The 18,498-nt window shown below is 39.8% G+C and overlaps 2 protein-coding genes across 2 annotated transcripts in view; one reads left to right on the top strand and one right to left on the bottom strand.

Moving 5' to 3' along the window:
• timm50 (translocase of inner mitochondrial membrane 50 homolog (S. cerevisiae)) overlaps nt 1-574 on the bottom strand; it is a 43,067-nt gene extending 42,493 nt beyond the window's left edge. Inside the window, 1 exon segment of the mRNA XM_059331214.1 lies at nt 320-574. Within this exon segment, the coding sequence (XP_059187197.1) occupies nt 320-535 (216 nt within the window). The 5' untranslated portion in view covers nt 536-574.
• A 2,257-nt stretch (nt 575-2,831) lies between these two features.
• clip3 (CAP-GLY domain containing linker protein 3) overlaps nt 2,832-18,498 on the top strand; it is a 30,692-nt gene continuing 15,025 nt past the window's right edge. The window contains exons 1-4 of the mRNA XM_059330941.1: nt 2,832-2,860; nt 10,021-10,425; nt 14,179-14,318; nt 18,175-18,268. Of these exons, the coding sequence (XP_059186924.1) occupies nt 10,044-10,425; nt 14,179-14,318; nt 18,175-18,268 (616 nt within the window). The 5' untranslated portion in view covers nt 2,832-2,860; nt 10,021-10,043. The remainder of the gene's footprint in view (nt 2,861-10,020; nt 10,426-14,178; nt 14,319-18,174; nt 18,269-18,498) is intronic.

An 18,498-nucleotide genomic window follows, 5' to 3' on the forward strand; every position in this document is an offset into this window, starting at 1 on the left:
TTCATTCATTTAGCAGACACGCAGAATGGAGCCGACACGAAATACTTATGAAGCTGACATTCAGCGTGACAACTACAACACAATATATAACCCACACAGGCTGCCAGTCTCTGTTTATCCGCTGAATATTGAGATATTAAACTAGCTTTCTACATAACCTGAGAATGGAAATGTCACAGAGGTTGCTTCGATTTTCGTTACAAGGGCATTCCGTGTGGGCGGGGATTAGCATACACGATTTGCAGTGGATTCGCTTTCCCGCCAACAACGTGGATCCGTTAAACAAATGGAGCGCTCCTGAGGAGGCTAACCGTCCCACCTGACTCTGCTGCTGCTGCTGCTGGAGCCGCTCCTGGAGGATAGCCTGAGCCAGCCCGCCCGTCGCACCGCCCGCTCCGGCCGGCGGCTTCTCCGTAGAGAGTGTCCTGACTATGTCCACTACCGCCGGGGAGGAGGCACCCACAGCCCCGCTCCGGAGCCGCAGGAGGCCCCGGCTCGCTCGCAAACACATGGGGTACACAGCCGTAGCCGACATGTTGGATAGTAGCACTAGCTGCCGGGAGAGCGTACGTGAAAAGGACAAAGGCACCCGATTGGCTGGGGCTGGTTTGAGTGACAGGTAGGAGGAGCCCTCAAAGCAGCGAGAGGCCACATGGACAGGGAGGAGGGCGGGCTCTACTGCGCCCCGTCCAATCAGAAGCAAGAATGAGTCTGACCTTCGATTGCGACACATAACTGCCATGATGGTTGATGGCAAAATGCCCAAAAGTCTGCTCACTTACATCACCTGAATCTCTGAAACTGTCAGACTACAACTACGGTCCGCTAAAAAAACTACTTTAAACATCAGCAAATACAAATAACATTTATACTAACATTATATTCATAAATATGATATTCATGGATCCTCTGGGTCCTGGGAATCTATCATATCAAGACATTTTCAAGGTTTGAAAAGTGCTTGTTTATCTGAATAAAAAAGGCTACTTAAAACTGTTTTAAATGTAGCTAGTTCATTCCAAATCTACCTCCAAACAAGTGACACATCTAGAAACATAAAACTTTTTTTGTGTTTTCCTTTAATGTGTCACTCTTCTGTGTTATAGTTTTGGTTGTTTATAGCTCAGTAACTTCTAATTTAATGCGCTGAAGAAGTTAAATAATCAGTTTATTTCATGTACTGTCTGTATATAACTGCAGTTTACCACAGCTGTAAGGTGCTGGAAAAACTTTAAAATGCACCTTGAAAATGCTTGAAGACTTGAGAGTTTTAGGAACCCTGGCTATTTCTAACTACATTGTGTCATACATTAAAGGCTACTATATTTATCTACATGTAATTATATGTATGCTTTATTATACCCAATGATTACAAATATGTTGCAGTTGATATGATGATTTTTTTAGCTGAAATACTGTGTGGATTTTTCTCTGATATGACTCTGCAGAGGTAGTCAGAAGGCTGCTTTCTGAAACAAATAACTCATTAAAGCATATTTAACATTATTATTCATTATCACCATCTTTGTAGAAGTAGGTGATGGAGGAAAGAACATTTACTCCTCAGCACTCTGTTGGACTACATGATGATGAAACCATTTTTAAATCACCTCAAACATTGTTTTCAACATTATATATAAATCAATATATAAAATCAATATCGATACAATTTCAATTAATCATTTATGATTTGTAAAAATAAAAACCCATCACATTCCCAGAGTCCTAGGTGATGGCTTCAAGTGTCTTGTTTTGTCCATATAACATTAAAAAAAAACAAATATGTTAAATAAAAACGTTGGCAGTAGCTGTCATTTTGTTGTTGTTTATCATCGTGTTCCTTCACTGCCCTCTCCTGTTAACATTGTGTAACTACATCTCTCTATAACAGCACAGTGATGCAGAGTGAAGCCAGCAGAGAGCAGGAGAGAGAGAATGGCCGCTGACCACAGAGGGAGTCAACATGTTATTTAAACACACTAATGGAAAACAACTGAACTCAATGTGAAGAAAGATACAGGAGCATTTCAACATTTCAAAATAAAACTTCCAAAAATACAGTGCTATAGTAACTACCCAAAGCCCAGGACCTGTCCATGAAAATCAGAAAACAGAATCAGAGACAAGAAGGTCAATGTTAGACCAATCAGTGATTATTTTTGGAACTCGGGAGGACTTTTTAGATTATGAATGGAGTGGGGGCAATTGTGGTCTTTATTTAAATCGTGCAGAAAGACTTAAATGTGTTGGGACATTTTAAAGGATATTTTGAAAAAAAAAATGTTTTTCAAAAGAAACCTCTAAAAAGATATGTTTTAGATATGTTTTCTTGATAGTGTTATTCTACAATGTTTTTAAACTTTTAAATAGGGATTATTTTAGTAACTTTTTTTGAAATTCTTAAGTGTGATTTTCTTGTTTTTGTTCAAGGGAGGGGAGGATATTTTAGATTTTGAAGGGAGTGGGGCATTATTTAGACATGCTGACATTTATTTAAACGTAGGAAATGTACATTTCATACATTTGAAAAATGTCAATTAGATTATCAAAAGAAATTTCTTCTGAAAAATTAAGACATTTTTTGCAAAAAGAGGACAATGGAAGAATAAAAAGTCTTTATTAGTTTCAGTCCATAAACTGTAATGTGCATATTATTATTTTTTACGGGCATCAGTTTATTTAGCTTTTAGCCTATCGTGTATTTATTTAAATCAAACGTGACGCCAGTATAGAGAGAGAGAGAGTGGTTGAGAGAGGTGTAGAGGCAGTGGGAGAGAGAGAGAGAGGCTCAGTGTTGTTCCTGCTGAGGATCAGAGAGCAGAGAGAGAATCATCATCAGCAACCAGCGGCTTGTTTTCAGGTAAAAACTCCTTCAGCTGCACAATAATAACCCGAGTTTATAGTTAACGATGTGTGGATTAATAATGGATTATAATTGTTATCAGTATTATGGTGAGTGTCTCGTGTTGTTGGTGAGGATGGAGATGCTGAGAGGGGGGGGGGGGCGCTGTTCAAAACAATCTGAATAAACCTCTCTTCATCTGCTATATTTACTGTCAGATTATTATAAAACGAGCATCGAGCGGTTATTTGTTTTTAATATCCGATATAAGATCCCCAAGCCGCGTGTGTGCGTGTGCGCGTTCATTGTCTGTCAGCGGGGCGTTTTTCACTACGCACATTGGCACAAACACCCGGAGCTGTCCGCAACTGCTGTTTTATTATATTTATCTGGATGATATATTAATATAGTTCTGTATCAGGTGTGCAGCCGTGCAGAACGAGCTGTCTGCGGTGTGTGTGCGTATGTTTTGCTGCTCGGAGTCTCCGGCTGGTTTGTTGTAAAATGGAGGCTGATGGAAGAGGAGGAGGAGGAGGATGCTGCCACGGCCTCCTCCTCCCTACGCCTCACAACCTGCTGCTCCATCACATGCTGCTGCTACACCCTGTAAACCAGCACAAATAAGAATGATACAGAACCAATAAAACACAAATTATCTGACTGTATATACTGGCAGGATGGTGCTGTGTTTAAGGTGCACCTATTGTTGGTTATTACGATGGTTTCCATCTCAGCCAGTATTCCCAGTGGGACTCCAGTCTCTACCAGCACACACTGATCCACTACAAGGTCATCAGACCATAAAAATAGGAGCCTATATCAATAATTATCTATCTATCTATCTATCTATCTATCTATCTATCTATCTATCTATCTATCTATCTATCCATCCGTTTGGGCTGGGCCATAATTCTATGAATCGCATCGTGATTAATTCATATATCGAAATATTGTTATGCATACTACATTGTCTAAATTGATAATAATAAGCCCACACTAAATCAAATAATAATGGAGGAGAATATTTTCTTTTTTTTTCTATTTTTCTATTCACTTCAAATCCAAATATTCTTCATCTTAAATGAATTGTGTGCAGCATTTTCAACATCAGTGTGCAGGATGTCAGATTTATTGTTCAACTCTTTCAGTGGATGGATGGAAATATGTATTTATTTTCTCAATAATTTCACTTGAAATGCTCATTTTGCACAGAAGTTCTTAATTAAAAGAGAAAATACTCAGTAGACCTACTTTCAGGTCTAAGCTTACAGAGATACTGCCATGCCCCCAGTAGGACGATCGGACCACAACTTAGTTCTTCTGGAGACTTGTTACAAACCCTGTGTGTGGAGGCAGCCTCCAACTAAACTCACAGTCAGGAAATGAACACCAGAGGCTGCTGAGGCTCTAAAGGACTGCTTTGAATGTACAGACTGGAATGTGTTGCTGGAAACAGAGGAGAACAGTATGGACATTTACAGACAGGTTGACATTACTGATTACATCAACTTCTGTAGGGACACAGTCATACCTACAAGGACTGTACGCTGTTTCCACAATAACAAACCTTGGATTACTAGTGATTTAAAGGCTATCCTCAATGAGAAGAAGGCAGCTTTTAGAGATGGTGACAAAGCACGGCTCAAACTAGTACAATATAAATTGAAGAAGAGATTAAAGATGGCAAAGGTGGACTACAAGAAGAAACTGGAGAGAAATCTACAGAACAGCAACCTCCGTGAAATGTGGAGAGGAATCAACACCATCTCTGGTTACAACAACAAGAAAAGACAGCCAGTGGCGGGTGGTGTAGAAAGAGCTGATGAACTCAACCAGTTCTTCAATAGATTCAATACAGCGGCCTCACACAATGCCAATGCTGCTGCTCCTCCTCCTCCTCCTCTTCAACAACAACATGTGTATATCTCCAAAGCAGCATCCAACCCCCCTCGTACACCTGAGCCTCCACCCTTGTCTGTCACAGAGATGGGGGTGAGGTTGGAACTGGGAAGACTTTGCTCTAGGAAGGCTGCTGGCCCAGATGGTGTGTGTCCAAGGCTGCTCAAGGACTGTGCTGCCCAACTATGTCAACCTCTCCACAAGATCTTCAACCTCAGTCTACAGTTGGGGCGTGTGCCGGCACTGTGGAAGATTTCCTGTGTTGTGCCGGTACCGAAAATAAAATATCCAGCTGAACTCAATGACTACAGACCAGTAGCCCTCACTTCTCACATCATGAAGACCTTGGAGCGGCTGATTCTACGCCTACTGAGAGCTGAAGTCAAAGACAAACTCGACCCCCTGCAGTTTGCATACAAACAACACATCGGAATGAACGATGCTGTCCTCTACATGCTTCACCGTGGCCTTGCTCATCTGGAGGAAAACTAGTGCTTATGTGAGAATCATGTTATTTGATTTTTCAAGCGCATTCAACACCATCCAACCCAACAAACTCAAAAACAAGCTCACAGAGATGGGAATGGATCTTTCCTTCATCTCCTGGATCACAGATTACCTGACAGGAAGACCACAGTATGTCAGGTTGGGGAACTGTGTTTCTGGGACATTAATGAGCAGCACAGGGGCTCCACAAGGGACTGTTCTGGCTCCATTCCTGTTCACACTGTACACAGGGGACTTCAAATACAACTCTGAGTCCTGCCACATCCAGAAGTACTCAGACAACACTGCTATTGTGGCGTGTATCAGGAATGGACAGGAATCTGAATATAGGGATCTGATAAAAGCCTTCAGTGACTGGAGTCACAAGAACTATCTCCTACTGAACACCTCAAAGACTAAGGAAATGATCATAGATTTCAGCAGGTTCAAGCCCCCTCTTCAGCCAGTGAATACCTGTGGGGTGGATATCGAGGTGGTGCCAAGTTATAAGTATCTAGGTGTATACCTGGATAATAAGTTGGACTGGTCCCTAAACACAGACGCACTCTACAAAAAGGGGCAGAGCCGCCTCTTTTTCTTAAGGAAGCTAAGATCTCTGGACATCTGTAGTAAGATGCTGCAGATGTTTTATCAGTCTGTGGTGGTAGTGTGTTGTTTTATGCTGCAGTCTGAGATGCAAGGCGGTTGGACAGACTGGTCAAAAGAGCTGGTTCTGTGGTTGGAGCCAGGTTGGACACACTGGAGGAGGAGGTGGAGAGATGCACTGTCAAGATGTTCGTGGCCATCCTGGGGTTAGGTGCGTTGCTCAAGGGCACTTCAGTCCTTGACCTGTCAGTACCCCGATTCCTAACCTCTAGGCCACGGACTGCCCAAGTAATACTTTATTATTCTAATACTATACTAATAATCAGCTTTTTTCTTCAATATCATTTTGCAGTCTGCAGAAATTTTCTTGCTCCATCTTGTAAAGCCTCTTTAGTTTCAGAAATCTGTATTTTCTCTCCTGGATGATTTCCTTCTCCTCCTCATCGACAACAGATCAAAACAATACACTTACAGTTATAGACTGATTGCAGGGGGCTCGTTTCTGTCAGAAATCTGCAGAAATGTTTCAGGTGTTCAGAAAAGCTGAAAGACACTTCTGTAGCTGCTCGTCAACACTGTGCAGTATATGGTGTTTCACAAGGTTAGGTGAAGCAAAACTCAACAAAAATCCAATGCATTCAGATAACTAGAATCTGGAACATGTGACTTGAAGACTGAGGACCACAGAGAGGTTCTGGGCTGCCGCATTCTTCAATAACTGTATCATCCCATTGTGCTTTTTTGTCTAAACGCTGTTTAAAATCTGTGAGGATGAGACCTCCTGGTCCTGTTTTGTTCAATTTGTTTCCATTTACAGACTGACACTTTACAGCAGCACTGACACACCGCCCTCGTCACTTAAACTAGCACTCACACAGATGATCGAGTTTTTCCAGCTCCAGCGTTTCATTTGCGCTCGCTGTAGTTTGACTGACTCATGCGCCAATCAGCTGGTTGTGCTGACATAGCACATTTTGCTAAAGGTGTACAACTCTTAAAATAGAAATTTGGTTCTGCATCAATCTACACGTTGTGTATTCTGCATTCACTGGTCCATGACCTCCATATTGTGATGTTTAGGCACATCTGCACTTTTCACTCTCACTGTGTCAAAACAGCAAAAATACAGCTGGTGATACGTTAGAAAACAGCAGAAAAAGTAACAGTTTGCAAGAAAATTCAGTCCTTGTGTCTCAATCAGAACCAAACTGTTTGTTATAACTGATATTTGCACATTGCTCATGTTTTTTTTTGTCACCATATTACAGTTTGTCCAGCATAAAGGGATTCTCTTATTTCTCAGTTACAAGAACAACTTTAAGGTGATCTTGTGAAAAAAAACATTTCTTATCAGTGGATGCATCATTTTTAAAATGTTCAAACTGTCAAATATTAATTTTGGCATCAGCCTTAAAAGCACCATATCAGTCATAGAGTATTCTTAATTTCCTGATCGTTTCTGGTGTGTGTGTGTGTGTGTCTGCTGACTCATACGCTGGGGTTGTGTAACCTTCGTCGTGGTCTCAGCTGTTTCATGTGCTGATTACCGTCCTGTTCATTACATAAAACACACAACAGATGCACAGAATTAAATCAACCAAACGGAAACGTGAAGTTTCATCGGAGCATTTAGTTCTGACAGGAAGCTGAAGAGAGACACGTGCTGTTTTCATGTGAGTGCTTCATTTTCATCTCCGCTCGACGAGACGTCTTTCTTCTCTCTGGGATTTCAGAATACAAAAGATCTGCTTCACCTCACATGAGATGTTTGCTCTGTGCAGGCTGAGAATCAGACTGAGCACTTTACTTTCAAGTCAAAACAGATCTGTTTTTATCTCAGCAGCTGTTAGCTTAGCATGTAGCTGTAGCAGACAGTAACTGACTCAGATTAGGAAACAACAGAGCTACTGTTTTGTCTGGATTATAATCTATAGAGACATGTTAGATGCCTCATTCGACCCACTAGATTATAAAGAGGATGTGACTGGTTCATCTGGCTTCTTGTCTGAGCTGCTGCTGCTGTCTCTCTCTCTCTCTCTCTCTCTCTCTCTCTCTCTCTCTCTCTCTCTCTCTCTCTCTTTGTCTCTGGTGTTGTTCAGATTGATTATATCTTTTTTGCAGCTCAGATCTGATGGTTTGTGATCCAGCAGGCTCCGTCTGTGTCTCAGAGTTCCTGGTTCGTGTCCATGCAGTGTAGATGTTCAGGGTCAATGCAGTAAGGTGATAACCCGGGTCAGGACCTCTGACTCACGGCCCTCAGAGTCTCAGAGCTTCAGACGATAGCTGCTGCGGTCAATGGCGGCTGTCTCCTCAGCTGGAAAAACGACAGGACTAATCAGAGCGTGTCGGAAGGAATTAAAAATGAGGAGGTCTTCTAGAAACGCATTCTCATCCCAACTCGTCAGATACCGACATAAGGCAGCTTTTAGCATCATCACTGTGGCCCTTCAAAATAAATAAACCGTTTGACTGAGGTTAGGGTAACAGAACAGAGCTGGGCTTTAAAACAATGAATTCTGCACTCAACTCGTGGACGCATTTGTGCAGGTCAACTCCAATTCACTACACAGACCACTGGTTTCACACAGGACAGGACTCTGGACTCTCTTGGGTCAGAGTCCGGGGTTTGTTTGACCCATCTACCCTAAAAGGACTGCATTTTCTATATCACAGTCATAGTGACCACTCAAAGGGTGGTAAACAACCACTCTCATCTGAGCCACAGCCCTCTGTGCTCTCCATATTACGTCTGTTACTGTAAGTGTCTAATATAATAAGTTAATGGAAAGCCTGGTGCTAAAGTGTGTCAATGTGTGTCAGTATCTGACATCGAGGGTTGTGACAAAGAAAAAAGCTACATCTTCCTGTGAGAGGGAAACATCTGAAGGATGTGTGTTGACATGGACACAGCAATGACATGGACACAGCAATGAAAAGCCTTAAATTTAATACACTTGTTTAATCTACATGACAAAATGTTCAGCCCTCCTAACAGCCTCCACCTCAGCTCCTGTGTCTGTTGTGACAGCTGATCAGTTTGTGCAAAACAAACAAAATTAGGTGACATACAAAGCAGCAGTTTCTCTTATTTTAATCACCAGAAAACACATTCATGCCGTCTGCTGTGACGCTGATCAGTTTGTGCAAAACAAGCAGAATCAACTGACATGAACACCAGAGGAAGCAGTGTGTCCTCTATCCTGAACCTTACATACAATGATGGCTACTTTAAAAAACATCATTAGAAAAGATTGCTGAGATTGCAGCAATGCATTCGATGATATGTAGATGCATCAGATTTAAAAACATAATGAATAAATATAACATTTTGTGGCTGAACACCATTCATCCTGAAGTATCCTGACTGCAAGAAAACACTGAACATGAAGACATGAGATCAGTAAGAGGATATTAATTCATCTGCTTCCTTCCTCCCTGGGATGAGAGGATGGAGGAGGTGATGGAGGCTAGAGGATGGAGGGAGTGTCTGCTGGATGATTTCAGCGTTTCATCCATTTGCTAAAGTGGAGAGTAGATTTGATCCAGTCGGCCTGTCAACAGATAATGACTGACAGGGAGTGTAAGCATTAGCCTCTTTAGCTGCTGCCATTATCAGTGAGATGCAGCCGGTCAATTAGCTTCACACACACACACACACACACACACACACACACACACACACACACACACACACACACACACTGCAGAACAGAAACCAGGAAGCTGGAACACAGACCGGACCGGGCAGGTTTAACCTGAACCCTCTTACTGAGATCGGAGCTGCTTCAGACACAATAAAGCTGAGATTCTTTCTGATTTAAAAGCTGTAAAACCTCCTGAAGAGACGTTACAGTGCACAACAAGGCAGCCTCAGTGAAACGTTACTTTGGTCAAACAAACCAGGACTTTCACCAGCAGAACGTAAAATGACCAAAAAGTTACACAAAATTACGAAAAAAAGACAGAAATTCACCCAAAAAATCCACTAGATTACCAAAAAAAGTCACAAAACGACCCAAAAAATTACAAAATAAGACACAAAATGACCAAAAATATTTTTTTAAAAGCTGCAAAATGTCCTAAAAAAGACATAAATGGACCAAAAATGTGTTTATTGATATTATTTAGTGGAAAATATGATTTTCTGATTAAAAACAATAATATTTGTCCTCTCTCCTCTGTGACAGGCCCAGCTGCAGCGTCCCTCACCATGACTAAAGAGGAGAACCTGGAGGTGCAGGAGAAGGAGAGGCACGACCGGGAGGAGCAGGAGGAGGGTAAGGTCCAGAAGGAGGAGGAGGAGGTGCTGACCGAGGAGGAGGAGGAGGATGAAGAGGAGGAGGAGTATGAGCTAGAAGAGGAGAGGGAGGGGGAGGAGCGAGTGGAGGACGAGGAGGAGGACGAGCAAGAGGAGGAGCGGGAGGAGAGAGAGGAGCGGGAGGAGGAGGAGGAGCCTCCAGCCAGCAGGGAGCTGGACGCTGAGCCGGAGCCGGAGCCGCTGTCCGTGTCCGAGTACCAGAGTCCGGTCCACGAGCTGCGCCGCCGCGCCATGGTGCACCCCTCCGCCCAGGCACCGCTGCCCAAGGACTACAGTACGTCTACCGCCTTAAATATACACTTTCATACCACCTTAAATATCATACCAACTTAAATATATATGTCATACTACCTTAAATACACACGAACATCTTAAATATCATACCACCTTAAATACACATTGTCATACCACCTTAAACACACACTCTCTTACCACCTAAAAAACAAACTGTTTAACACCTTAAATATATACATTCATACCACCTTAAATACACACTGACATACCACCTTAAATATACATAGTCTAACACCTTATATACACAGTCATACCAACTTACATACACACTGCCAAACCACCTTATACATACCATCTTAAATACCTCTGCCATACCACTTTAAATAAACACTTTCATACCACCTTAAATACACATATAAAATATAATTTTAATGGAGGATGGAAGGAGCCAAAATAGGTGAATACAATATTTGACAAATAAATTAATATTCCATTAGATATACCACAAAGTTATATTGAAAATAAATATTAGAATAAAATTAAATATAAATAAATAGGCATTGATTAATTGTTAAACTTTGATATACATCGATATTCTTTTTTATTTTCCTTCTTTAATAATTCTCCTATCACTTCACTATTAAATCCCTTTGTGGATTAATGCATACATTTCTTTATGAATATTCTATTTATTATGCAAATTAGGAGGCATTCAGTCATAAGGGTCTGTTCACCTATTATTAGATAATAGGGAAGTAAATAAAGGCACAATGCTACATTTGCATTTTCAGATTGCAGAAAGTGATTTTTAAAATATTATCCTCTTTAATTTGCATGAAGAAAAATTTCATTGAAATGCTGATGTCCAGAGTTGTGTCAAAGATAAACAGAGTTAGATAAACAGTGAGCAGTGAGCAGGCAAAATCCTCATAAAACAAAAACAAACTTAAAAAACAACCACAGTAAGAAACCTCAGAAGAATCTCAGTGTGGCTTCACAAGACTACAAACACTTACAACACACACACACAGACCTCGGTGCTTGCTAAGCGATCGATGGCCGAAAGCGCTGGAGTGACTTTGTGTGGCTGACGGGCTCGTTGGTATTCATCAGACTCTCCCCGGTTCCATTATACACTCTGCATGTCATCTCCATTATCCAGTAGTGAACACAGAGCTCCTCCTCTCAGGCCTCGCTGACCCTCTGACTCACTGTGAAACGTTATTTATTAACAGTTCTTACATTCCTGCTGATCAAAGTTAGTTTTTAGATTGATTTTTATTTCCTTTCAGTCAGCTGCTGATGACTGATGATTTTGTACAAAGTGGATTAAGGGAATTAACAACTAGAAAGTGGACTCACACTGTTGAGAATCTCCTGCATAGCTCTGATCAACCCAGACTCCACTCAGAAAACAAGCATTTTGAAAGTTGTTTTTCAGGTATGTCTGCAAGACGTCAAGCCAAGCATGAATCCAGTCTTTTTACACATCAGTATCATGTTGTAGTTATTTCTGCACCCTTTTTTTATTAAGTCATTGCAAGTAGATCATTTATTTATCGTTTATTTGAGGCGTAACTGCTGTAGTAGCAGCAGTCAGATCGTCTTGAACTCCATTGAGAAAACAAGCGTTTTAAAAGTAGTGTTCTTGCAGACAGACCTGACAAAACACAAAGTCAGACTTTTTAGATATCAGCATCATATTGTAGTTATTTCAGCATCCTTTTGACCCATTTACTTACTCCACCCATCATAGTTACTCCACCCATCATTGCATACTATACTGTCTGTGCTGTTTGTTCTTTATTGTGTTTTCTCTGTGCTCTCGACATCATTGTAAATGAGGGGTTGCCTTCAATGATTCCTCGAGAAATAAATAAAGGATAAATGTAAATGATAAAATTTGTTGCAATTAAATCACAGATGAATCTGTAAACATTAGGCATATACTGCTGTAGTAGCGGCAGTCATAATAGACCTGATCATCCTGAACTCCTTTCGGGAACATGCATTTTGTTCTCTTGTCATGATGCAGACAGACCTGACAAAGCATGAATTTAGACTTTCCACATCAGCATCATGTTGTAGTTATATCTGCACCCTTTTTTTATTAATGCATTGCAAATAGATCATTTATTTATCGTTTATTTGAGGCGTAACTGCTGTAGTAGCAGCAGTCAGATCGTCTTGAACTCCATTGAGAAAACAAGCGTTTTAAAAGTAGTGTTCTTGCAGACAGACCTGACAAAACACAAAGTCAGACTTTTTAGATATCAGCATCATATTGTAGTTATTTCAGCATCCTTTTGACCCATTTACTTACTCCACCCATCATAGTTACTCCACCCATCATTGCATACTATACTGTCTGTGCTGTTTGTTCTTTATTGTGTTTTCTCTGTGCTCTCGACATCATTGTAAATGAGGGGTTGCCTTCAATGATTCCTCGAGAAATAAATAAAGGATAAATGTAAATGATAAAATTTGTTGCAATTAAATCACAGATGAATCTGTAAACATTAGGCATATACTGCTGTAGTAGCGGCAGTCATAATAGACCTGATCATCCTGAACTCCTTTCGGGAACATGCATTTTGTTCTCTTGTCATGATGCAGACAGACCTGACAAAGCATGAATTTAGACTTTCCACATCAGCATCATGTTGTAGTTATATCTGCACCCTTTTTTTATTAATGCATTGCAAATAGATCATTTATTTATCGTTTATTTGAGGCGTAACTGCTGTAGTAGCAGCAGTCAGATCATCTTGAACTCCATTGAGAAAACAAGCGTTTTAAAAGTAGTGTTCTTGCAGACAGACCTGACAAAACACGAAGTCAGACTTTTTAGATATGAGCTGTGTGCACCTCTGGTCTATATTATCAATCCAAATTGTGTTTTTTGATGTATCTGGGACTTCCAGAACAGTTAGAGCAACAGTATCTCATATTTTGGCCACACTTGGAAAGTGACGTTAATCCCAACATGAGTAACATGAATAAATATGAATGTAATCCTGTGCTACATTTTGATCAAGATCTTAGTCAGGAATGGTAAAATCACCATCAACACTTCGACTCAGGTGAATGTGCATGTTTGTTATAAGATCTACCTCATGAAAAAAACCTCTTTTCCAATCAAACTGCCTCTCTCCCACAACGACACTGTAATAAATTATTCTGTAGTCATTTCATTTTACTTAATATATTTGATAAAATGTATTAAATATAAATGCGTCGTTGATTTTGAGGCAGTTGTTAAAGTAACTTAAATATAAAAATGAGAAGATGGAATCTACTTATTTTGACCACATTGAATATAATCTTTATATGTATGTAATTCTAAATCAAGAGCATTTTGAATGAATCCAACACAATAGAATTAGTCCATTTTTAATTGACAGGCACTTCCTGTTGTTATTAACTGAACTTGTAACGTAGTTAGATTTAATTAATAATATTGCGTGCAATCTGTTGCCTCAATTTTATTGTTTTTATTAATGGATTGATTGATTCCTCCCTGCTGCCCCCTGACCTTCATCAGACTGAGTCCCTGTTTGCAGTGGGACCTGAAGGACTCCTGGACAGTTTGTTGTTGCTCAGTGAAATGAAACCTGCTCAGAGCTCAGACTGCAGCGCTGGCAGGAAGAGAAACTGCAGCGTTCTCAGGTCACTGTGAGGGCTGCAGAAACTTGTTTATCACGTCTCCAACAATGCTTCTCCTCTTTTCTCCCTTCATTTGTTCACCTCATTCATGTTCACCTCTGACTGTTCTCTCTCTGTCCGTCCTCAGCCTTCACCTTCTTCGACCCCAACGACCCGGCCTGTCTGGAGATCCTCATGGACCCTCGGACCACCATCCCCGAGTTGTTTGCCATCGTGCGTCAGTGGGTCCCGCAGGTGCAGCACAAGATCGACATCATCGGCAACGAGGTGAGAACTGAAACATTTCCTTACCTAAATTTATGACGGTTATAGAATAAAACTACCAAACTCTTTTGATTTCGGCTTCTGCAGTGTGAAGGTTTACAGCTATTCTGCATCTCATATCATCATATACAGACTCCCTGTTTATAAACTCTTGTCGAAAAAGCATTTTAACTGAAGTTAATTTACTATTAAGCCACATCAATCAAACTTTAATCAGACATTATTTCTAAAGCATCTTGCATACAAGTTAGTGCTTTACAACCTGGATTATAACACACATGATTGATAGAAATGATAAAAGTGAAATGATAAAAATATTAGAGAATATAAAAGGCATTAAACACTGTCTATTTCATGGATCATAAACATGCCAACAAACAGGCTGATGCTGGACCCTGTAGTGATACAGAAACTAGTGAAAGAACTTTTACAATCAAGATAAAAAACTGACGGACAACAGAAAGTTCTGTAGAAACTGTAACAGTTTTTCTTGATGGGCGAGCATTACGATCGTTAAGACAGTCTTTCTTTGTTAAGATTCACACTAAAACAATATGTCATTTTCTCCTAGTCCAAAAATAATAAGAAAAGAACAAAAAAATTCAACTATTAGTTTCTACCAGGAGTCGCATTATTTGTAGAGCTCCCCGCCTCTCAAACATAAAACAGGCCTGCTGATTAAAACTTGTAAAAAAACAAAAAAAAATGAATAAAGCAGTTTCCTGTTAAAAATCTGTTTTTCTGATGTTGTTGAGCATGTAGGCAGAGGTGCTGCGAGCCGAGCTGACTTAACCTTTTTTCAGCTTGTTTCTCTGATAGGTTCAGATCCAGACATCTGAAAGCTTTAATCCTTTAAAATCTAAAAAGTTATTTTATAACAACTTCTAGCAGACAAGCACAATGCTGCTGACACATGCACAAAGAGGAAATGATGCCATTAACTGCAGATCATTCTTAATAAAATAACAAATTTCTCTGGTTTGTTAATAGCTGGAAACATTTAGGATACACTCCAGGCATTTTTTTTGACATTACGATGCCGAAATGTGCCATAGTATAATTAATAATTTTAAGGCTGTTTTTAAGATGAAAAAAGACTGATTCTAACCCTCAGTCTCAGGATTGGTGCCTGTTGGTTCAGGGAAAAGCTAATGCTAAAGCTAAAGATAGAAGGTAGGAGTTCTGGCATGAAGCCTGAACCCTCGCTGGGCTGTCATTGTCACATTGACCCAGATTCAACACACACACACACACACACACACACACACACACACACGCACACACACACACACACACACACACAGATAATGAACAAAGAGTCCCGTCCCTGTGGGCTGAGCTGGTGTTAGAGCTGGGACAGCCTCAGTGCACTCAACTAACATTTAATGTTTAATTCAAATCAAGATCTGAATAAAACAATAATAAAGATTAAAACAGTCTATGGTCAGGAGCAGTGTGGTGCTTCATGCAACGATCAAGAAAACAAGTCTGTTTGCAATTAATTAACAAAACCGTGACCACCACTAACCCTCCAGTCTCACAGCTCCTGACATGTTGTTGTTGCCTCAAACACCGTTTCTTTGTTGATGTCTTTCTCCCAACAAAAATCTGAACCAAACCATGTCCGTAACCTGCAACCACAGAGCGGGTGCTGCAGGAAACATCATTTTAAAAAAAGGGATTTGATGGGTAGTTCAGCTGGTAAACACAATATATAAAAAAGGTAAAATTATATATAATTTTACCCTTTTAGTTGCTTGTTTGAGTTTGTTTTATCGTCTTCTAAATGTACTTTTACATGTCTTAATATTACTTTTTAATTCTGCTTTTAATGCAGCTTCTATTTCAATGTCTGTTGTATTTTATGCCTATGTAAAGCACTTTGAATAATCTTGTGAATGAATGGAAGGTCCTTTACAGATACATTTGCCTTGTCTTGGTTCTTCATATATATATATATTTCAGATATGAATATATGAGTTGTATGGACACATCACTACAGATTCCAGTGGAAAGAAATCTCACATTTTTCTGCAAACTGTCTGAAAAAACGAGAGATGCAGATCGAGTTAGCAATTAAATATATAATATAATATAGATATACTAATTCATCTTCATGGAGCTGTGAACACTGTGTAAAATTCAAATGTGTGGATATTCTAAGTTATGTGAAGTGATTGTTACCTACTTAACCTAAATCTGAAAAACTGCCATTTCAAATGATTTAAAGTGATTTAAAGTGATGTAATGGTTCATCTGATGGAGCTTTGTGTCCTGAGTGTGATGTGAGTCCCCACAATGTCAGTAATACAAGAACACACAGAAACACGGGGATGCTGACCCAGTTAAAATGGCTGCACGGACTGGAAACAACAGAGAAAGACAGAGAGAGAGAGCGATAGTTAGATAGACAGAAAGAGAGAGAGAGAGAGAGAGAATGGTGCAGAGGGAGAGAGAGACTGAAAGTCAGTGCCATGACTCAGCAGGAAGCTGACTCAGCCTGGAGGAAGAAAACAGAGTCATGACTCAGAAACAGACGAGTGAAGGAGTGAACGCTCATTCAGACGATCGCTGACCTTTCACATCGTGTCCTCCTGCTCTCAGCATCCTTTAATCTGTCTATTGTGATTACATTCAGGCATATTTACTGCTGTAAAAGATCTTCCTGAACTCCATTCAGAAAACAGTCGTTTTAACAATACTTTCCTTGTGCTCTTGCAGACAGACCTGACAAAGCATCAATTCAGACTTTTTACAATTTTCTTCTGCAGATAAAACTGGCCAAATAATGTGAAAGAATTTCTCAATGTATACCTTAATTTTTCAAAATGTTTCAGTTGACTTTTTGTGGTATTGTTTCAGCCCCTTAAAAACTCCTTAAACTGTTCAACAATCAATAAAGAAAAACTCCCTAGTAAATCACATTCATTTGTCTTGAACTCCATTCAGAAAACACTCATTTTAAAAGTTGTTTTCTTGCCATGATGCAGACAGACCTGACAAAATATGAATTCAGTCGTTTTACACATAAGCATCATGTTGTAGTTATTTCTGCATCATTTTTGATCCATTTATTGACTTAAAATCACATATAAATCACTTTATTTTCGGTTCATTTGGTACATATAACATGAAAGGATCCCTTAATTTATACCTTAAATTATCTTAATTTTTCAGTTAACTCTTTGTGATATTGTCTCAGCCTCTAAAAAGTTTTTAAACTGCTCAACAATCCATAAAAAACTCCCTAATAAATCACATCCATTGATTTATAACTTGAATTGTGCTGAACTCAATTTAGAAAACAGTCATTTTAACCATTGTGTTCTTGTGTTCTTGCAGATAGACCTGACAAAACATGAATTCAGACTTTTTCCACATCAGCATCATATTGTAGTTATTTCTGCATCCTTTTGATCCATTTATTCACATTAAATCACAGATAAATCACTTTATTTTGGGTTCATACTCATGTATTAGTGCCGTACCAGCAGTCATCCAGACACAGTTCCTACAGAAAAGAAGAGATTCACTGAGCTGTGTGCACCTCCGGATCATATTAATAATCCAGACATGACTGTGATGAATTTTTTTTGACATATCTGGGACTTCAACAACAGTGACAGAGCAGCAGTGGTGCTTATTTAGGCCATGATTGATGTTTCCAATAGTGGATAATAATAGACGAGGCAGAGGCTCAGGTGGAGAGACAGAACTTTCTACTTGAATCATAAGAAAGGATTTGTTTAATTTAAATTGAGTGAAGACATATGATTGCAGGACTTAAGTGTGTGTGATTCAGTCTGAAGTGTGTGTGCAGTGTGCTGACCTGTCCTCCTTGTGTCTGTGTGTTTCTCAGATCTTGAAGCGAGGCTGTCACGTGAACGACCGCGATGGTTTGACTGACATGACGCTGCTCCACTACAGCTGTAAGGCCGGAGCTCACGGAGTCGGTAAGATGTTTATTTAATCAGTTAACAGAAGAACCTGGAGGTGTTTTATCTTTTAATAACACCAACAATTAAATTATTTTCATTGTCTGTAAGTATAATCAGTAAAATGTAGTATAAAAAGTATAAAAATGTTGCTGCAGACTGTGACTGTTATTCTGGTATATTATCGTTAATGATGCATTCATGTAAAAGCAGGATTTTACTGATGGATTTCATTTAAAACTATTAAC

This window comes from Centropristis striata, chromosome 4, assembly GCF_030273125.1.
Source record: "Centropristis striata isolate RG_2023a ecotype Rhode Island chromosome 4, C.striata_1.0, whole genome shotgun sequence".
Lineage (NCBI taxonomy): Eukaryota > Metazoa > Chordata > Actinopteri > Perciformes > Serranidae > Centropristis > Centropristis striata.